We start from the raw sequence: 22,811 nt of genomic DNA, 5'->3' as shown, positions 1-22,811 counted from the left end.
GAACAGTGGGGGGTGGGTGAACAGTGGGTGAACAGTGGGGGGTGGGTGAACAGTGGGTGAACAGTGGGGGGTGGGGTGGGTGAACAGTGGGGGGTGGGTGAACAGTGGGGGGTGGGTGAACAGTGGGGGGTGGGTGAACAGTGGGGGGTGGGTGAACAGTGGGGGGTGGGTGAACAGTGGGGGGTGGGTGAACAGTGGGTGAACAGTGGGGGGTGGGGTGGGTGAACAGTGGGGGGTGGGTGAACAGTGGGTGAACAGTGGGGGGGTGGGTGAACAGTGGGGGGTGGGTGAACAGTGGGTGAACAGTGGGGGGGGTGGGTGAACAGTGGGTGAACAGTGGGGGGTGGGTGAACAGTGGGTGAACAGTGGGGGGTGGGTGAACAGTGGGTGAACAGTGGGGGGTGGGGTGGGTGAACAGTGGGTGAACAGTGGGGGGTGGGTGAACAGTGGGTGAACAGTGGGTGAACAGTGGGGGGTGGGTGAACAGTGGGTGAACAGTGGGGGGTGGGGTGGGTGAACAGTGGGGGGTGGGGTGGGTGAACAGTGGGGGGTGGGTGAACAGTGGGTGAACAGTGGGGGGTGGGGTGGGTGAACAGTGGGGGGTGGGGTGGGTGAACAGTGGGTGAAAAGTGGGGGGTGGGGTGGGTGAACAGTGGGGGGTGGGTGAACAGTGGGTGAACAGTGGGTGAACAGTGGGTGAACAGTGGGGGGGTGGGGTGGGTGAACAGTGGGGGGTGGGTGAACAGTGGGTGAACAGTGGGGGGGTGGGGGGGGGGGGCTCTCCCGTGTAGGGTTATAATGGTATGAGATTTTCACAGTATTAAAATATCACGGTTTACAGTATTAATCAATTGTTAAATAAATAAACTGTATTATTAAATTATGGGTATTATTATTATTATTATCATCAGTTAAAATGACAGTTAAATTAATGAAAACAGGATTTTTTTTTTTGGTTGAACAAATGCTTTTATTATAACACACTTGAAATAATTTGTTTGTTTATTAAAATTTCAATAAAACATGTCTAATCAATTAAATTCGATAATTGATAATGAATTAGATTAACAACTTATTTTTAACATTAATAATTTATTAAAATGTTTAAGAATAATATTGTCCTATGAAATGTATTTTATTCAGAAAATTAATGTTTCTTTTTATGATTTAATCCAAATATATTATCAAAAACGGTGGTAATCAAATGTAAATTTAAACTTGTGTCCTTTTATTTTTTGGGGAAGCGCTGCAAAAACAGATTTACTAAATTAAACCATAGACAAAAAAATATATTCCTTTAAATAATGTTTAAATAAAATGTATTAGTATTGTTGTTATTATTATTATTTTGAGAAGTAGGCTACGTTCTATTGTATGCCTACAATAGTAATATATTTCTGCCATAATTTCTCCTAGTAAAACCGAACTTTTATTTTGACGGGTTGTAGTGAAGACCTGTTTCAAAGTGTATTTGACAATGGTTTTTCTCAAATAAAATTATGAAAATGCTCATTAGGCGTTCTCTCAGAGCAGCTCTGGAAATGTTCATGTATTCATATCCTCAAATAGTTTGTGAGACGCTGAAAACACCATGAACGTCACGAGTACTTCAGTATGTAGTAGACAAACGCAGCTCAGCAGAACAAATAGGGTTATATATTTACATGCAGTATTTTTGTGCTTAGCTTAAATATTCACAGACCATGTCGCGATTGGATTTATTGCACAGTTCTACTTTCCATGTATTCATCCATCCATTATGTTGCATGTTTTACGTGACATCTGCATTATGTGAATTCCATTTTCATGACTGGATTCCGGGATTCCCTTTGCATCACGTAAATCGGGACATACCTTTATCTGCAGGAGGGATGGTGTCCTATATCCTCTTTTTTGCAGCCACTTTGCGTCCACATTTTTTGCAAATTGGATATCTATCCTCGAGGACAACCACGCTTTTTTCTACTTTTCATACTGGCCATAATTCGCTTGGCGCTTCGCTTTCAGCTTCAGCTGGGTCTGCATCACATTTTCAGTTTTTCAATGTCGCTAAAGGGGTCTGAAAAGTCGCTAAAAATAGCGACAAAGGCGCTAAGTTTGCAACACTGGGTCTGCGTCACCTTTTTTGCGTGTTTGTTCTCCCGCCCTTCAATCAATGCAGTAGTTTCCGGAGTGTGTGATTTTTTTTTTTTCACCCTTGTATTATTATTTTTTACTCTGTAACGGATATGATTTCAAATTTAGCGAAGTACAATACTTCAAAGAAAACGTACTTAAGTAAAAGAGCAGATTTTAAAAACTACTTTAAAAAGTAGAAGTACACTAAAAAACTACTCAATTACGTAACGCGAGTAAATGTAATTCGTTACTTTCCACCTCTGCCTGTAACATTACAGAATTAATGAATTAACATATTGTTATATAGACTAAAAACCTTAATACATTATCCTATTAATTTCCTGATTCTTCCGCTTCTGTGGATGTCCCCAGTCCCCACCAATCTCAAAATCAAACCTACGCCCTTAAAGAGAAGTATAAGCATATACCAATCCGAGACAACAACACTTTTTGCACCATTACAATAACTTATAGGCAACTAGTCATCATATCTTCTGCTCCATGAAACACATGTTAATGCTCAGTAGTACACATATATGGTTCTTTAATGTATGTGCATTGTACTGAAATTGAAATAAAACTTAAAAAAAAATTACGGGCATAAATGCGGCTGAAACAGGGAGCCTAGTGCATAACAAATTTTTCAACATTAACATTTTAATATAACATTATAGCCATTATGGCCTTTAGAATTTTTTTTTTTTGCGGAGCTTGTAGTGCACTATAGGCCCCTGTGGCGCGGCCTAAGCTTTTGTCATTAATGGCATTTTTTTCTTTGCATTATTTTTACTTTTATACTTTAAAGGCGCAATATGTAAACATTTTGAGTATCTATTTACAGAAATGAAATATGACATCCATAACTATGTTTTCAGTGGTGTATAAAGAACTTATTTAATAAAAAAGTAATGTTTTTATTACCTTAGATTGAGACATTTATATCTACATAGGCGTGGGAATCCCCTTCAATGAAGGTCGACATTTTGTGACGTCATGTTTCTACCGTAGCCGAACGCGAACAAACAGCGTTACAGAGCGTGTTTCATCACTACCTTCAAAGAGAAGCAGCAGAAAGATAGAAGCTAGCCATAAACACCATGAGTAGTGACTTTTCCCTTGTCAGTGGTGTAAAATATGTAGTTGGATTGTTTCATGTAACTTAGTTCTTCTCCCTCGCTGTGTTATGGCTTTGCTATGTGGGGATAAACGTGCTGGTTACGTTCGTGAGGCAGCTGATTAGTACTCTTGTCATTGACCGTAAAACAGTAACGTTACAGGAATCCCCAACCCGTCAATCGCTGTCGACAAGTCGATCTTGGAAGCATTTTAAGTCGATTGCGAAGAGTTTTCGAAATCAGAGAAAAAAAAACTATTGTGTGTAGTAAATAGTGTCTAGGGGATGCAGACCTTTGGGCTCATGCGGACGCGTCGAGTATAAACAAGGCTTAACGCTTTAACCAGCTCAGCCACAGTAACAGCTCATATTTAGCCAGCTAAACTTTTACTACCCTGTTAGAAAAAATACATAGTTGCATATAGTTTCATGTGGTTCTTCTCCCTCGCTGTATTATGGGTTTGCTATGTGGGGGGAAATGTGCTGGTTACGTTTGTGAGACAGTCAGCTGATTACTATTATTATATTATATATTAAGACCCTTGATCCTCACCTGACTATGGCTTTGTCAACTTTATCCATGGTGTGGTTTATAATGGACTGTGGTACAGAAACAGTGACAATGTTACGCACTCTTGGCTTACTCTGGCTAGGCTATTCTCTGCTGTCTCAGACAACGATATGTCTGTCCCATGTTAGACACCGTAGCTTCTTCAAAGGGAGGGGTGAGCAGTGGGCTGAGCCCTCAGTGCAACTCGCAGCCGAACCGCTAGATGTCGCTAAAAATCACACACTGCACCTTTAAGTAGTTTTGAAACCAGTACTTTCTGCACGTTTACTTGAGTAAAAAGCTTAAGTTGATACTTCAACTTCTACAGAAGTATTTTTAAACCCTAGTATCTATTCTTCTACCTGAGTAATGAATGTGGATACTTTTGACACCTCTGCGTACTGTATTGCATGTGAAAAGATGGATGCGACAGCTTGAGACTCACAAATGTGCTCGACTACAACAACTCTTCCTCTTCTCAACATGGACTGTGTTCCCGGGGTCGGTGTTTATGTACATTTTAGGAGAGGAATGTTGTGTAGTACCTACCAGCCGTTTGTTGTAGTCCTTACAAAACGATTTCTTTAAAGCAAATATCTTCCTTTGCTTTGAACTTTGAGCGTTGTAACTTTGCAGATGTTTATGCTCAAACAGCAACATTACACAGTAAAGTTAGAAAGGTGAAATCACAATCAACCACTCCTTTAAGCAATAATAAAAAAGCAGCCTACCAGTCATTGTACCATGTTAACATTGTAACAAGTCACTAAACTTAATACATTTCTGTTTAGTTAGCAAAAGTTTTGACAATCACAATACACTTATTGTAATGCAAGCTTTGTTTTTTAAAGCTGAACTCAAAGGTTGGCTGCCCATATTCATGATCTGCTGCTACAACTATTTGTGTCCAATCAAATGCTCTGAACAATGAGAAAGTCCCTCCCCCTAGAACATGTGACACTGACTAGCTAGTCTGCTAGGAAGCAGCAAAAGACTATTGGGCATTTCTAAAAGGGACAAGCTTTTGACATGTTCAACACAAACTTCCTGTTTCAGAGAGAAATATGTGAGTACAGGACAGAAGAAAGTGCAGATCAGCCGCTCATGACGCCTTAAATAAAACATCAGAGAGTTTCTAATGTGAATGTAAGAGAGACTCACCGTGAATCATGAGCAGAAAGATCAGAGGAAGAGGAGGAGCCATTCTGACCGACATCAGCATAAAATATATCTATAATACAGCATGAATATAATCATCAGCATAAAATACAGCATTAATATAATCATCAGCATAAAATATATCTATAATATAGCATACACTTTTAATTTGTACAGCGCTTTTCAAAATACACATAGTTTCAAAGCAGCTTTACAGGAAATACATGTGTTAATAATGTGTTAATATTATCATCACTTAAACAAGTATTAAATCACCCTATTCTTAACTTTTCTCATGTAAAGACACATATGTTATATGAGCAATAATCATCGGTTTTATTTAAGCAAGAGTGTGTTTGTCTTACCGTGTTGAAGCTCATCAGATCAACAGCAACCAAATGACTGACTGTTTTAACACAAGCACTTTTAGCTTTACTGTGAAGGACTTTGTGTGGTTAACACTGTTTATTAACGAACGCCAAGCGACGGAAATATCACTGTCCCTCCCTCAACAAGAGAACAATATTACTGAACTAAAACTAACTAAAGAAAAATAATGATCTTTTTCTGTAAGTTGAAGATGAATAATTGTGAAGATGAATGATGGTGATTGACAGGTGAGGCTCATCAAGGTGGATGTCAGTCACAGGAGATGGTGACCTCTGGTGGAAGTTTGAGGGATTGAACGAGCACATATGAGAAGAGATGTGTCAGACTGCAGAACTATATACGTGACAGCCGTTTCAGGCCAGCAGCTTCAGACTCAACAGGAGCTGACGATCACCTAAAGCCTGCTTTATACCAGAGATATATTACTGGGAGATACCAGGATCTGTGGCTCTACCACTGGAAAAAGTGTAACGCTAACTGGGATCACGTGTGCCTTGATAACCAATCACATTACAGCCTTGACTTCATTGAGGCTGTGTCTGAAATCGCCAACTATACCCTGAACTAAGGCGCTATTTGAGGGAAAGCCATTTGTATTGATGTCTGAAACCATAGTGGACGTTATCGAGCACACTCATTCAATCCCACAATGCTCTGGCTAGATAATACCCATAATGCACTGTGAGTGTGAGAGTGGTGTCGAATTAATTCGTCTTGCCATCCATTTTCCAAACCTCTGGTCCAATGCGACTACAGCGTAATATCATACAAGCATTACTCTAAAAACAGATGTTTAAGAGCAAACATGTTGAAGATTAGCTGATGAGCTGTCGATTCATTAAATGATAAGCTATTTCCTCAAAAAAATGCACTTTTACCAATGAACATCACTTTAGGTGTTTTATTCTTAAGACTTCATTTTAGCATTTATATTTTTATTTTTTTACATAGTGACAATTCACCAGCTTTTAACTTTAATTTAATTCCACTGTTACATCATGTTTTTTTTAACTATACAGAAATAAATCTATTTTAGTGATTTATCACTGAGGATCCCTGTTAATCATCAGTGGCTCTGCCCACAGAGCTCAGGATTGGTTCATTTGTGCTCCGCCTCTTACTGCAGCTTCTTCCTGTTGATCTGAACAAACAATAAGATGAAGAAAGACTGACGTAAGTTCACCAACAACATTATAAATAAGATGAAGTAACACTGACAATGGTTTGATTTGCGACATTAGTTTTCCTCTGGCTGCTGTAACGTCTAGAACATACATCTAGTTGAGAGTAATAAGAATAACATCAATCAGATATTATGTTCAATGTTTGCGGAAATACATACAGGAAATCAATTTTATGTCTTTTGAGAATCGATATTGAATCGACCACATTTTTAAAAACGTCTCGGTTACATATGGTAACCCTCGTTCCCTGAAGGACCAATAGGAATCTCACCAGAGAGGCCAATCTACTTTGAGTGTAACTAAACAAGCCAAAGCACATTGACGTGCAATCATTTGCATCAGCTGTGCAGCCTCGCAGTGCGGGTATTTAACGAGCAGCTGGTGTGATTGCACTCTAGTTTTTTGCTGAGGAGCCAAGCCTGAAAAAGCAAGCAGCAGATGTGGCGACGGGACATACGTCACCGTTCCCCCTTCAGGGAACGAGGGTTAACATATGTAACAGAGACGTTACAGTTGGTCACTATGATGTATGGTGTGACCGACCAATAGGAATCCCTACCAAAGCGCCACAACTGCTGCACCCCATCCAGCGCCCTGTGCAAACAGAGTGTACTGTCACTGTTGTTCCTTGATAACCCATACAGTGAGATTATTGCATAACACTGGGGAAGTGTGTCCTTCAGTTAGGAATCACTCGTCTTAAAACTAAAGGAGATCGAGCTATTTCAGTCGCTGGCCCTAGACTGTGGAATGCTCTTCCCCCTGATATTAGAACTGCACCGTCAGTTGATGTTTTAAAATTCGTGTGAAAACGTATTTGTATTCTGTCTGTTTTAATTCTTGACTCTGTCATTGCATATTGTATGTATGTTTTTTCCTGTTTTTGGATGTACAGCCCTTTGGTCTACGTTGTAGTTGAAGGGGCTATATAAATAAACGAGACTTGAGACTTCAGACTAGGAAGGAGGACACTGCGGAAGCCACTTTCTTCAAGGAGTTATGTGGGAAATACAAATGGACTAGCCCGAAGGCTGTACTACATATGAAAAAGTGAGTGACTTAGCCCAAGGGAAAGACACAGGCTTCTGTAGGAGCAGCCGTGGAAAATATACACATATGGGATCCCTGTAGGGTCACACATATGGAACCCAGCCCAGATCCGGTTCTCAAGGATTCAGTGGATAAAGGCCCGGCGCTGGACGCTCTGCCATGTCCGGGCCGAGGGGATTTGGAGGACTCAACAGGTTTCTACTCTGGAGCAATAAGGGTGCACAGTAGGGTGCAGCAAGCCGACAGAGCGGACCTCTCAGTGCTTCAACCCGTTTAGGGTGAGAACACGGGAGGAGACCGGTTCTACACGTAGGCTATAATATCTAGCGAACATGTTAGGTGTATAAAACATTTATACAGCTACATGCCCATGCCCAGCATGCCCAGCATGCCCAGCCCGCAGCTCTACGGATGTCTGTTAGCGAGGAGCCACGTGCCAGCGGCCAGGAGGATACAACACCTCTCGTTGAGTGTGCATGCAACCTGAGCGGTACATTTTCTGGTAAGCCAAAGCGATGGCATCCACTATCCAGTGTACCATCCTCTGCATGGAGGCAGCCTTTCTCTTCTGCTGGCCTCCATAACAGACAAATAGCTGGTCTGAGGTCCTGACGCTTTTAGTTCTGTCCACGTACATACGCAGAGCGCGAACGGGACAGAGTGTAGGATGATGGAGAATATTGTGTATTATATGAGACCCCCTGTGTAATTCTGTATCACCTAGAAGAATCTTTATTTTGTTATCTTAATTGTAATCTCATCCCAGATGTTTCTATGTTTATATATGGTATAGAATGTGTTATAGATGTTAAAAAAGTATTCATTTAGGCATATAACCTGTACTCATAGACAGTTCTGATAGGTTAACAGCTAAGGGTCATGGATGATAGGCGCATGCGCATTTGTTGTAATGTGTTACCATGTGCCTGCGTGAGCAACGCCATCTCATGTGCTGTTCATGTTTTGTAATTTCAGTTTCAGTGTGAGACAGTAAAGAACCTTGATTCCAACACGCTTAGTGTTAGTAAGTTAGTGTTATTCCTTGAGTGTGTCACAAGAGCAAAGCCAGGCCTGGGTCTGCCTCCTCCAGGGGCAGCGCTTGCAGATTCACTACCTGGTCCCTGAAGGGAGTGATAGGAACCTTGGGCACATAGCCAGGCCGTGGTCTTAGTACTACGTGGTTGTCACCCGGCCCGAACTCTAGGCATGATTCGTCGACCGAAAATGCCTGCAGGTCCCCTACCCTCTTGACAGAGGCCAATGCAACCAGCAGCAAAGACTTCATGGAAAGAAGCTTGAAAAGGGTCATATAATGCCATTTTTGTATAAGTTAATATGATTCGTTAAGGTCTAAATGAAAGGTTTGTAATATACTTTAATTAAAAATTCTCATTAGTATTGTAAGAAAACACGAATTTTACCTGGTCAAAAACAGCTCTGTTTTCAGCACGCCGTTTCAGTGCATGTGTCTTTAAATGATAATGAGCTTTGCTCACCCCGCCCCTCTGTTCTGTGGGGCGTTTTGACACAACACACGTGGAGTGTTGCCTTGACAACAGTTGAGGGTATATTTTGGAGAAAGAATGGCAGCGGGAGTCTCTGAGGACACATCTGTGCAACCGTATTAATTTTAACCGGAGTCGGACCCGGAACAAGATGACGTTCGACAAGTAAGTCTCGAACAGGACGTTTCTGAATGGTTGGTTGACGTGATGTCACTTTGATCTATGTTTGTATGAACTGGCAGGGTAGAGTAGTGAGATATGAACTCTATGTGTTTACTGATGTATACGTTAGTTCATTGAAAGATTGATGTTACAGCTAATGGTCATGAAAAACTTATTTATTTTTTTTCGGGAATGTAGGCTTCTCAGTGATGCATAACTTTATCTCTGCATTGTTAGGTACAACTGTTAGAAATGATTCGCGCAAACATGACGTTGATCGTGGGGAATATTCCCTTCGAAATCAAAACTCAGCCACTGCGTCTTCAGCGGTTCGTATTTAGGAACACCAAAATGACTGCTGTGTTCGTTACTACACCCGAGAACAGAACACCACAATCGCTTAGACGCCATTTTGCTCCAGCGTATTAACAATGGCGGACTATGATGACATCTCGCCCAGGGCGGGTCTGTGTTGAAACGCTGCTGTCAATTATCAATTGTGGGAGGGGCGTCCAATCTAGTGATGTCACAAGATCGAACGGCTCAATTTGAGGCAGGGGAAAACATATAAGGAGATTAAAACAAAAACACTGGATGGAATTTTATCATTATATGATGGTTGTGTACAGGCACTGCCAACACACATTTCAGTACAATCAATTTGTAAAAGTGCATGTACCATTATATGACCCCTTTAAGTCTACTGATTGCATGGGGTCAAAGGAAGCCTCCTGAAGTGCTCAAAGCACCAGGGAAAGTTCCCAAGAGGGTATGGAGGGGGGTCGAGGAGGATTTAGTCATCTTGCCCCCCTAAGAAACCTGACGACCAGGTTCTGCTTTCCAACTGTTTTGCCATCTATGTGGTCGTGATATGCTGAAATAGCTACAGCATGTACTTTGAGGGTGGAGGGAGACAGCCTTCGCTCCAACCCTTGCTGCAAGAAGGAAAGCACAGACCCTATCGAACATCTTCGGGGGTCTTTTCGGCGAGAAGAACACCACTCGACGAACAGGTTCCACTTCAGGGCGTAAACACATCTCGTGGACGGCGCCTGTGCTGAAGTGATGGTGTTAAGTAAGTCTGGGGGTAAGTCACCTAGAACTCAGAGGAATGGGCCAGGGAGGGACTGTCGTGAGGAGCATGAGTTCTGGGAACCAAGTCCGGGTGGGCCAATAGGGAGCCACCAGAAGGAATTGCTCCTCGTCCTCCCTGACTTTGCACAGTGTCCGCGCAAGTAGGCTCACTGGGGGAAATGCGTATTTGCAGAGACCCCGGGGCCAGCTGTGTGCCAGTGCGTCCATGCCGAGTGTTTCCTCGGTCAGGGAGTAAAACAGCTGGCAGTGGTAGCTCTCTGAGGAGGCAAATCGGTGAGCCTGAGCCTCCCCGAACTCTCTCCAGATCAGCTGAACCGCCTGGGGGTGGAATCGCCATTCTCCCGGGAGCACAGCTGATAACTCGTCAGCCACACGGTTGAGCACGCCAGGGACATACATGGCTCGAAGCGACCACAGATGCTTCTGACTCCAGAGGCGGAGATGGCGGGCGAGTTGCGACATGCAACGGGAGCGTAGACCACCCTGTGGGTTGTTGTACGCAACGGTCACAGTGTTTTCCGTATGGAACAGCACGTCCCTGCCCAGTAGCGCCCTTTTCAAGCGGCTCAGAGTGAGATGTACTGCTAGCAACTCGAGGCAATTGATGTGCCAATGCAGTTGGGGGTCCGTCCACACCCTTGACACTACATGCCCATTGTACATGGTACCCCAGCCGGTGGCAGAGGCATCTGTGAATACCACAGCATGGCTGGACACCTGTTCCAAGGGGACTCCTGCCCGCAGGAACGAGGGGTCGGACCACGGGCTGAAGGTCTGGTGGCACGCCGGTGTGATTGCCACCCGGTGAGTGCTGTGAGGCCATACCCATCTCGGTACTCGGCCGTGAAGCCAGTGCTGAAGCGGTCTTATATGAAGCAGGTCGAGCGGGTTACCGCTGCTGTCGCTGCCATATGCCCCAGGAGCCTCTGAAAGAATTTCAGTGGGACCGACGTCCTGCCTTTGAACGAGTTCAAACAGTTCAGCACTGACTGAGCACGCTGCTCTGTGAGGCGCCCTGTCTGGGCGACCGAATCCTACTCCATACAGAGAAAAGAGATCCTCTGCACAGGGGAGAGTTTGCTCTTTTCCCAGTTGACCTGAAGACCCAATTGGAAGAGGTGCCTGAGCACGAGGTCCCTGTGTTCGCACAACTGATCTCGAGAGTATGCTAGATTCCTATTGGTCGGTCACGACATACGTCATAGTGACCGACTGATAGGGAACCCAGCCCTACTAATGAGCGATTATCAAGGGTATTAATCAATATCCTTCTACATATTAAATGATTTGAATGTTTTATTCAGGCTTATGCGATTTAGTTATATAATTACATGTCTGTTTCCTGGAATGCTTTAGAGAGAGGCACCCAACTTGTGTTAAAACATATGTTTAATCTTCTAGCTAAAGACATCCGAGGTAACTTCAATCTGTCACTCACATGATCAATTCTCAGTTAAAGCATTTACTTTACTTTTCATCGCCAATCACTAGAGAATAATGATGAATATTGTCTGAAACTCTCACTGAGAGACAGAACAACATCATCATCATCAACAAAGCTTTATTAAGGACACTCATGGTCCAAAAACATAAACTTTTTTTATTTTGATACTATACCAATACTTGTTGTTACAGTTTTAGCAGTGCCAATGTCGAAACCAGTTATTTTTTAAATGGGTATGTGATTTTACATTACATTACACTTATAGGAAAATCATATCCACAAACTGTCCAGCTAAATGTCGGGACTGTTTTGGAACAAACATGAAAAAGTATTGTGATGCAGAAACTCATGTTTTGAAATTAATAACATTTTAATATTGATATTTTTTTAATGCAATCAATACCAAATAAGTAGCTTGTGAGAATCGATATATCAATATTTCAGTATCGATGTGCTCATAAAGTTTGTACAAGCAAATGATCACAAATAAAACTTAACATTTAAATGAAGAGTTACAGGAACACAAAAGACAGAATCTCATAATATTGAGCCCTTTGAGAACAAAAAAACAAACAAAAAACTATACTTTTTCAATTGTGAATGCGCACAATTATGATTTTGTTCAGTATATCAGAATAAAATAATCAATTATGATTTAAAAGCAGGAAAATTTTGTAAAATTAGAAAGCATAGCTTGTTTGCCACAACTGAACATCACTTTAGGTGTTTTGCTCTGCTGACTTAATTTTTACATTATATATTTACACATGACAAATCACCAGCATTTAACTTTCATTTAATTCCACTGTTACATCATGTTTCTTAAACTATGCAGAAATAAATGTCTTGTGACTCATTACTGATGATCTGAACAAACAATAAGATGAAGAAAGACTGACTGAAGTTAATTAACAACATTATAAAACCTTTCACAAGAGACATAAAACAATCACACTATACTGAAGAGAGTTTTATTGATTATATTGAGAAGTGCTGCAGGTTCTGACACTTGTTTAGTTCACAACTCATGGTTCACAACTCATGTTTAGAAAAGCTCTGAGGATCAAGAGTCTTCAGGAGTCTTCAGGAGGTCTGCGATCAATGGTCTGTGTGAAAGAGAGCGAGAGATCGGTCATGTAATCATCTGTGATGGAGTATCTGACTTTGACGTCTCACTTGGTGGTGATGGCGCAGTGGATAAGACACATGCCTTTGGTGTGAGAGACCCGGGTTCGAATCCACTGTAAGACACCAATGTGTCCCTGAGCAAGACACTTAACCCCTACTTGTGCCAGAGGCGTGCGACCTCTGACAATATAGCAATTGTAAGTCACTTTGGATAAAAATGTCAGCTAAAATGAATAATAATTTACTTACTCTGAGTGTGTCGTACAGGTCAGAGGCCGTGGACTTGAGATCAAGAGCTGTATATGTGTCTTCATTGGGATCAGAGATCTACAGGAGAGACAGAAGGACACAAACATGGTGAGTTCATGTTTTAAATGTTGACTGTGATGTTTAGAGGATCTTGATGGAAATCAGTTTTACTGGATCTAGAACTGAAGAATCAGGTGTTTGGACACGAGACTCGTGCGTCTTATACTCTTAATATCTCTGTACGGCTCATAGCGGCTGTAGGAAACATCTGTGGATGCAGGAAAACACTGTGAATAATTGAGATCATCTCACCTCCTTCATAGCAGATCTTCTGTTCATCCTTTTAGTAAGACTATCAGAAGAAAAATGAATAAACAACACACACACACACACACACACACACACATATATATATATATATATATATATATATATATATATATATATATATTACTTAAAGCTGCAATGCTTAACTTTTTTGGGTTTAAAATTATTCTAAATATATTATTGAGCAAGTACATAACAGTGTTCAAAACTATTTCCTTACCTTAGCCTGATTCACAACGGTAAGCTTTTAATAATGTTTTATAATCTGATTGGTTATTGGTCGGTTTTCGTGGGAAAAGTGAGTTTACTCCTGTTCATTTCATTGACATTTCATAGACATTTCATTGGTTGATTGAGTAATTAAATAACAGTAGCACACTTGTTCGCTTCATCCATACAGTTATGGATATACAGTTATGGATTTCCTTTTTGTTGTGTTTTTTTTCTCGCTTTGCTTCTGATCAGCTTGTCGACTGTATTCTGGATGCGGTTGATGAGAATGTGATTGTATGTTTTTGCTGCGATGTACATCAAGCTGATTCCTCTGAAGCTGTTCATCATCTGTAGTTGCCCTTCTTGGGCAGTGGGATGATCAAGCTCGACGTCCATTGTTTCAGTGCGCAACAGTGCTTAAAAACGAGCTCGCAGAGTTTGTGCAATTCATTTACTATGAATTCACCGCCGTCTTTGAGGACTTCTGCCGTCATTGCATTATCTCTTGAATGTCTTCTGTGGTTGATTATTTTTATTGTTTATTTTATTGTATATTATATGTATGTAGTTTGTTGTTCATTCAGTCATTCTCATGTTTATTCTGTCAATCATTCACACAGTCCACTATTTGTTCATTCTGTCTATTGTTTGCTCAGTCTCTCAATCATTTGTTCCTTCACTCAGTTGTTTATCCTGTCTTTGTTCTATCATTAGTTCTATTTGCTTAGTACACCATTCAATTTACATTTTCTAATGTTCAATCTTTATTTTTTTCAATTTGTCCATTCCTTCATCCATTCAATGGTGCATAATGTATATTATTTCCCTCTTGCTTTTGTTTGTTAATTCTAACATTTATTCTGTTATCTATCTATCTATCTATCTATCTATCTATCTATCTATCTATCTATCTATCTATCTATCTATCTATCTATCTATCTATCTAATCACATTTTCTGATCTGAATTGTTTGTTCTATTAGTAGTAACTGTAATCCCGATGTACAGTGAAGATCCATACTGGTGCGTTGACAGAAAACACACACACACCTCAAAAAGTTAGGATTCACTCGCGCTGAAGAGCCGTGCCGATGCACAACCGACATGCAGAAGATCACTCCACAAATAACTGCAGTTTCAGGTTTCAAACAGAGATGGCGACAAAGAGGCAAACGTATGCACTACCACTTTAAATGTAACACTTAACCTAAATGTAATACAGTAATTCTTCATACATAGAGAAGTAGATTTTTTTTAAATGAACTTCTTACCAAATGTACATAATAAAAGCACCTGATGCTCCACCGAGTAAAACACCAACAACACCAGCAGCAACACCGACGGTTACAGACAAGAAACATCTGACTGCTGAAATACAGATAAAAACACACCAATGTTTAACAGGACTAGATCCGAGAAAATATACTGACAAATAAGAAAGTAAGAAAGTATATGTGGTTAAAATAAAGAATATGATTCATAAAACTCACACATGATGTTTAAAGTCACAGCATCAGAGTATTTCTCTCCATGTTTATTGTTGGACTTGCACTTGTATTCTCCACTGTCATCAGAGCTGATCTTTGAGATGCTGTAGATTCTTCCAGATCCTACAATCGTTCCTCCTTTAAACCAGCTGATTTCTGCAGGAGGGTTTGAGTCACTGATGCAGTTCAGAGTCACTGAATCTCCTTCCACTATTACAGCAGATGGACTGATGAACACTGAGACGTTCCTTGGAGGATCTGTAAAGACAAAAAGTGTAAAATGACATACAGTGATAAATTATTGCCCAAATAATGTTCCAGAACTGATTAAAAATAAAGGCAGACTTACACATGATATTCACATTCACAGCAGCAGAAGTCTGAGATCCATGTTTATTTCTAGCAGAGCAATGATAGTCTCCGCTGGACTCAGACTTAATATTAGTAATGCTGTAAGTTTCACCAGATTGAAAAATCTTAATTTTTCCTTTAAACCAGCTGATTTCTGCAGGAGGGTTTGAGTCACTGATGCAGTTCAGAGTCACTGAATCTCCCTCCACTATTACACCAGATCCACTTATCAACACTGAGACGTTTCTGGGAGAGTCTAAATATAAAAATTCACAAAACATATTAGAAAATTGTAATTTTAAAGTTTTTGAACATTGTGCTGGTGATCATTAACTCACACATGATGTTTAAAGTCACAGCATCAGAGTATTTCTCTCCATGTTCATTGATGGACTTGCACTTGTATTCTCCACTGTCAACAGAGCTGATCTTTGAGATGCTGTAGATTCTTCCAGATCCTACAATCGTTCCTCCTTTAAACCAGCTGATTTCTGCAGGAGGGTTTGAGTCACTGATGCAGTTCAGAGTCACTGAATCTCCCTCCACTCTTACACCAGATGGACTGATGGACACTGAGACATTTCTGGGAGAGTCTAAATATAAAAATTCACAAAACATATTAGAAAATAGTGATTTTAACCTCCTAAGACCTGGTTGTCCACATACGTGGACATAACATTATTGGTTGTGTGCAGCATAATACTTAATTCTGTGCAGAGGTGGAAAGTCCAGGGGTCAGAAAGTAAAAGTCCTGCCATATTTTTATTCCACCCACAGCAAAAACTCCAGTGTTAAAATGAACTTTACTGGGAGTTTATTTGGATCCAGACTCAAGAGTGTTAAAGTTAATGAGATAATTAAGTGAATAATTGAGTGATGATTGAGATATTATTGATGACATCAGATGTTAACTAACAGAATCACTGAAGGAGAAAATCTATATTTTAAACCTCCTTTAAACCAGCTGATTTCTGCAGGAGGGTTTGAGTCACTGATGCACTTCAGAGTCACTGAATCTCCCTCCACTATTACACCAGATGGACTGATGGAGATCACAGGTTTCACTGGAGGATCTACAGATGTCAGGTAAAAGTATTTATCAGTGGCGGCTGGTGGAAAATGTTCTAGGAAGGGCTTCAGTTGGTTATTATTATACAATTTCAACAAACACCCCAGTTTAATTTTTCACTGTTTAATGGTCAACAGTGAAAGTTAAAGAACAAGTTTAAGCAAAAAAGTTAACAGAAGGAAAAACTTTTAAGCCTAGAACTTGAGAGGTTTGACACATTTGAAAAACAGACAAATGTTTTACCAAGTTCTGGATCAAGTTTGAGGAAGATTCTCACAATGTTGATCTCTCTCTCTCTCTCTCTCTCTCTCTCTCTCTCTCTCTCTCTCTCTCTCTCTACATGGGATTAAAGTACTTGCTGAGACACGATGCTTAGTGGAGCAGTGTAGTCTCGCGGTGGCTGGTGTGGTGGGATGTGAGAGTATAATATCTGCATCTCGAATGGATAGCGCTGTTGTGTTGTTTTAAGACAGCATTGATAAGGTGAATTCAGTGGTAGCAAATGTCATTGTGATCAATGATACATTTATACCGGTGATGCCGCTTGTGCAACCGGCAAAGAGAATAACACTTTCAAATGTGCCACCGTTCATTAAAGATGAAACTTTGGATAGAGAGTTGTCAAGGCATGGTAAAATCATGTCAAAGATTAAAAAAGTTCCAACGCGGTGTAACTCTCCTAGTTTGCACCATTTGGTATCTTGTAGACGACATGTGTACATGATTTTAAATAATGAAAATAAAGAACTGAATCTTGTGATGAAATTCAAAGTCGAGAACTTTGATTATGTGATTTATGCGACCTCAAGTATGATGGAATGTTTTGGTTGTGGGAGGGAAGTTCATACTATTAGGACTTGTCCAGATAAAGAAATACAGAGTGGAGCTCAGGATAATATCGCTAATGAAGGGACGAGCGCCGACTGTGAGAGAATGCGCAATCCCAAACCCGCTGCGGAGAGTCACGGCAGTGAAGCTGTGGAGATGATGGATATGAACACTATGGTAAATGAGGAAGTAAATACTGTGGCAAATGATTATGTAAATACTGTGGTAAATGACGATGTAAATACTGTGGTAAATGCGGCCGTACAGTGCAGGAAAACGATGTTGCTGCAGTTGTGGCTGAGGCGGCTGGTGATGATTTGGATGTGGCTGAGGATGAATCTATCTTTCAAACTCCCGCAATCAAAAGAAATATAAATAAAAGAGGAAAAGGGAAAAAAGCAAAGAAAATACTGGATCACAATGGTCTAAATGTTAAGGGGGTTGAGGTCGACTCAGACACTAGTCGTCTTGATGAATCTGCTCCTGGACGTTTGAGTGAGTCTTCAGACTCTTCTGTTGCTGTGAGGAGATCTGGAAGAACTGCTTATACTCTGGAGAAGATTACACAACACTAAAGGAATGAAAGGGGTGAAAGTAGAAAGTTTTTCCCCAGACAGGCTAAGGTTCTTAGACTCAGCGAAAATATTGATGAAAGATACAGGGGAGGGTGGATTAACAGATCAAGACATTTTCAGATTAAAGATAATACTGCATACAATCAAACTAAATATGCTTAATGAAGAATTTGAGATGGCTTGAATTATTTTTCATCCTTGTTTTTCTTTTCTGTGTTTATTGTTCTGTACAGACACTTTTTCCTACTATTATGAGCAGAATTAAACTAGGTACTTTGAATTTAAATGGAGCAAGGGAAGTTCATAAAAGGGCAATTCTTTTTCAATTGTTAAAACAAAAAATAAATCGATGTTCCCTATCAGGAACATCGCCTCAAGTGTTTTTGTCTGTCCTTAGAAATTGCTAGGCAGGAGTTTTTCACATATATTTATATATATAAAAAAACTATAAAGGAGACAATTTATATGGCGAGCGAACAGCAGTTCAGAAAGTGTGCATCCCTGCCCACGCTATATTAAGGGTGGGGACACACACACAATCTGTGTGTTGTTTGTTTGGGAGTGCAGCATGCCCAGTCAGCTCTCGAGGGAGCCCTCTTCGAGGAGAGTGGTTCGGTACGCGCTCCCCGCGATTTGGGTCCCGCTGCTGCCGAGGCACAGCGAAGGCTTCAATCGTGGGGATCGCAAATGGATCTATCAGCGGGGATTGAGACGGGCTCTGCCTTATCTTAGCCCTTACCTGGTAGATCCAGTGTCTCAGATCCGGGTTCGGAAGCACACGCCGCGGTTTCTCCTGAGGCACCATCACTTCAATTGTCCAGTTCTGAGGAACTGGATGTTGAAAGTTTTGATACAGCAGAGACTGGGGACTCGTCACTTCAGTCTCCTGCTAGTGAGGAGCTTATGGAGGTGCTCACTCGTGCTGTAGAAAAATTAAGCATCGAGTGGCCAACAGGAATCTTGTTCAAAGAGTAAACTAGATGAAAGATTTCTGCCCTCTTGTGCTGCACCTCCACGCCGGTGGTGTGGAGGTCATGGAAAAGACCAGTGTCTTCCAGAATATTTAGCCAGCAAACATCTGTTTATTCTAATATTTCTGGGGCTAAAGATTATGGTTATGGGGCGATGCCTAAGGCTGAAGAAACGTTAGCGAGTCATCTATCTCCAGAGACGGCATCCTCATTTAAGACACCGGCATTGCCCACCAAGCTATTAAGACACCTCGGCTTTGGTGGGCAAAGCTTACTCGGCGGCAGGTCAAGCGGCAGCGTGCTTACAAACTATGTCAATATTACAAGCTTATCAAGCAGACCTATTAAAAGATGTGAGTGAGGGGGATGAAATTAGGGCTGACGTAATTCGAGAATTGCGTCAGGCAGCAGATCTATCTCTCTGTGCCACCAAGGAGAAGGCCAAATCAGTGGCCCGTTCTATGGCAGCCCTGGTGGCAACGGAGAGACACTTATGGTTGAATCTAATATGAAAGAAAAAGAAAAGTCTTTTCTCCTGGACACCCCGCTTTCAACTGCTGGCCGCTTCTGTGACTCAGTAAATTCGGTCATCGAGAGGTTTCAGGAAGAGAAAAAAGAGACGGCGGTGCTCCAGAAATTTCTCCCCCTTTGTGTTCATATCTCCGGGGCTGCTGGGCGGGAGCAGCCCCGGCTGTCGAGTAGCTCCTCACACAGGACGCAACAAAAAATGTCGCGTCTCGTGCTCCTCCTCAGCAAAACTGGGACGAGACGCGACGCTCTCAGACGAGGTCGTCTAGGGGCAGGGCTGATAGGAGGACAGTTATTGTTGCCAAGAAGGGCTTGTCAAAAAAGAAGTCCTGACGCCAAAAGCGTCAGGATGCTGAGGGTCCGTCCCCACCGAGAGGGGAAGGTGTCCGCCGCATTACACGGCGCCCGTTCTCTCTCGGTGCCTTCAGGGGCCCGTTCTGCCAACCCCGCCTGCGTAGCGCTTTCCCGAGGGACGCTTGCCCACTCTGAGGAGTGGTCTAGAGCGGTCAGACCAGTTGTTCCCTGCAGATGCACCGTTACAGGGCACTGTGTCTGCCACTCAAAATATTCCAGAGGCCAGTCTCGAGAGACTGGTACCCTTAGTAGAATTTTTGGCAGAGTGGAAAAGCCTTCTAAATGTATCTCAATGGGTCCTGCAGACTATCGAGAAGGGGTACGCGATTCAGTTCAGATCACGCCCGCCTCGCTTCAGAGGGGTTCTGCCCACAGTGGTGGGCCCCCCGAGCAGGCTCTGGTTATGGAACAAGAGGTGAAAACTCTTCTGTTGAAGGAGGCTATAGAACGAGTGCTTCCTCCCAGCAGCGAGTTAGGTTATTACAGCCGATATTTCATCGTTCCAAAGAAGGATGGGGGGTTACGTCCAATTTTAGATCTGCGCCTGTTAAATCGCTCAGTAGGGAAGCTCAAATTCAAAATGCGCACTCTCAATCAAATCGTGTCACAAATCAGGTCCGAGGACTGGTTTGTCACGATAGATCTAAAGGATTCATACTTCCATATTTCCATCCTTCCACAACACAGGAAGTTCCTGAGGTTCGCTTTCGGGGGCGAAGCGTGCCAATATCGGGTTCTTCCGTTTGGCCTAGCACTGTCTCCCCGAACTTTCACGAAATGCATGGATGCAGTTCTGGCTCCGCTGCGACTCCAGGGCATCCACATTTTAAATTATATCGACGATTGGTTGATTCTAGCTCAGTCGGAGCATCAGGCGATTCGGCATCGAGAAAAGCTGAGGTTGAGGCTCAATGCCAAGAAGAGTGTCCTTTCTCCAGTACAGAGGACCACTTTTCTGGGTGTGGTTTGGGATTCGACGACGATGCAGGCACATCTGTCTCCTGCTCGTATAGCTTCGATTCTCTTAGCCGTCAACCAGGCAAAGCTAGGCCAGTCACTTATTGTAAAAGAATATCAGAGAATTCTGGGTCTGATGGCAGCAGCGTCCAACGTTATACCTTGCGGCCTGCTGTACATGAGACCACTGCAGTGATGGATCAGGGCCAAGGGGTTCTCCCCGAGGGGAAACCCGCTCCGCATGATCAGGGTCACGCGACGGTGTCTTCGCGCCCTGGCTATGTGGAAAGAACCTTGGTTCCTGTCCCAAGGGCCTGTGTTGGGGGCTCCGTGTCGTCGTGTAACACTAACGACGGATGCCTCTCTCACAGGCTGGGGGGCGATCATGAGTGGTCGCCCAGCTCAGGGTCTGTGGCAGGACCATCACCATCACCTTCAATGGCATACAAATTGTCTAGAAATGCTGGCGGTGTTTCAGGCTCTTACATAAACCATCAGGGGGATTTGCGTTCGCGCCCGTTATACAAGCTGGCTCGCCAGATCCTTGTATGGTCCCAGGGGAAGCTTCTTTAATTGAGGGCGATTTATATCCCGGGGTATTTAAATCAGGGGGCAGACATCCTGTCGAGGCAGGGGCCGAGGCCCGGGGAATGGAGACTCCATCTCGAGGTGGCGGAGCTCCTATGGAAACATTTCGGTCGTGCCGAGGTAGACCTATTTGCATCCAGGGAAACATCACACTGTCCACTGTGGTTTTCTCTAAGTCATCCAGCCCCTCTGGGGTTGGATGCGATGGTACAGGAGTGGCCGAGGTCACGCCTGTACGCATTTCCCCCGATTGCTCTGCTCCCAGGAGTTCTGGAGAGGGTTCGCCGGGACGGGGTCAGTCTATTATTGGTAGCCCCATTCTGGCCGGCCCGAGTTTGGTTTGCGGACCTAATTTCTCTCCTCGACGGCTCTCCTCTGGAGATTCCGATCAGGAGGGACCTTCTCTCTCAGGCGAGTGGGTTGATCCTTCACCCCCGCCCAGAACTATGGAGGTTGTGGGCTTGGCCTCTGAGGGGGCCCAGCTCATAGAATCAGTTGAGACCATCCTCCACTCCAGAGCTCCGGCCACTAGGAAATTGTATGCCTTGAGGTGGAATATGTTCACCTCTTGGTGTGGGGAACACCAGTTGGACCCAGTTAACTGCCCGGTGGGTGCAGTGCTGGAATTCTTTCAGGAGCGTTTCTCCACAGGGTTATCCCACTCCACACTGAAGGTGTACGTGGTGGCCTTGTTTGCTTACCACGTCCCTTTAAGTGGAGCCTCTCTCACTTATAACTCGTTTCCTTCGTGGCACTTTGAGGCTAAGGCCAGCAGTTCGCACGAGGGTGCCGACCTGGGACCTCGCGGTTGTTCTAGAAGGTCACTCTCTAGCACCGTTCGAGCCCATTGAAGAAGTTTCTGAGAAATTCATTACTCTAAAAACTATCTTTCTTCTTGCTATCTCTTCTTTAAAAAGATTAGGAGATATTCAAGCTTTATCGGTCTCTCCCTTGTGCTTGGAATTTTCACCCGGGATGGTTAAGGCTTTCCTCCACCCTAGACCGGGGTATGTTCCCAAGGTTCCAATTAATGTTGTCAGGCCTATTGTACTGCAGGCTTTCTGTCCTCCTCCTTTTTTGACGTCGGACCAAGAGAAACTAAATCTGCTCTGCCCAGTTAGGGCTCTAGATGCTTATGTCCACAGAGCTGCCCTGTGGAGAAAGTGTGAACAATTGTTTGTTTGTTTTGGACCCCCTAGGAAGGGCTGTCCTGCATCTAAGCAGAGGTTAAGCAAGTGGGTGGTCGAGGCCATCTCACTTGCCTACGAGTCTGCCGGTCAGCCTTCTCCTTTGGCTGTCCGGGCTCATTCAACCAGGAGTATGGCTGCCTCTAAGGCTATTTTGTCAGGGGTATCAATTCAGGATGTTTGTGATGCGGCAGGCTGGTCCTCACCGCACACATTCGTAAAGTTTTACC

General features: G+C 42.9%; 1 protein-coding gene across 1 annotated transcript in view; it reads right to left on the bottom strand.

Annotated features, from left to right (window-relative positions):
- The window catches only part of LOC143710446 (cell adhesion molecule CEACAM6-like), a 60,387-nt gene that overhangs the window by 8,867 nt on the left and 28,709 nt on the right, over positions 1–22,811 (bottom strand). Inside the window, exons 4-6 of the mRNA XM_077201409.1 lie at positions 15,177–15,431; positions 14,958–15,054; positions 13,319–13,499 (exon numbers count right to left, since the gene is read on the bottom strand). Of these exons, the coding sequence (XP_077057524.1) occupies positions 13,451–13,499; positions 14,958–15,054; positions 15,177–15,431 (401 nt within the window). The 3' untranslated portion in view covers positions 13,319–13,450. The remainder of the gene's footprint in view (positions 1–13,318; positions 13,500–14,957; positions 15,055–15,176; positions 15,432–22,811) is intronic.

The sequence above is a fragment of the Siphateles boraxobius genome, unplaced genomic scaffold (genome assembly GCF_051911475.1).
Source record: "Siphateles boraxobius isolate OS27281-9 unplaced genomic scaffold, OSU_SipBor_1 47, whole genome shotgun sequence".
NCBI classification, from domain to species: Eukaryota; Metazoa; Chordata; class Actinopteri; order Cypriniformes; family Leuciscidae; genus Siphateles; species Siphateles boraxobius.
This window is presented reverse-complemented; position numbering and strand designations above follow the sequence as displayed.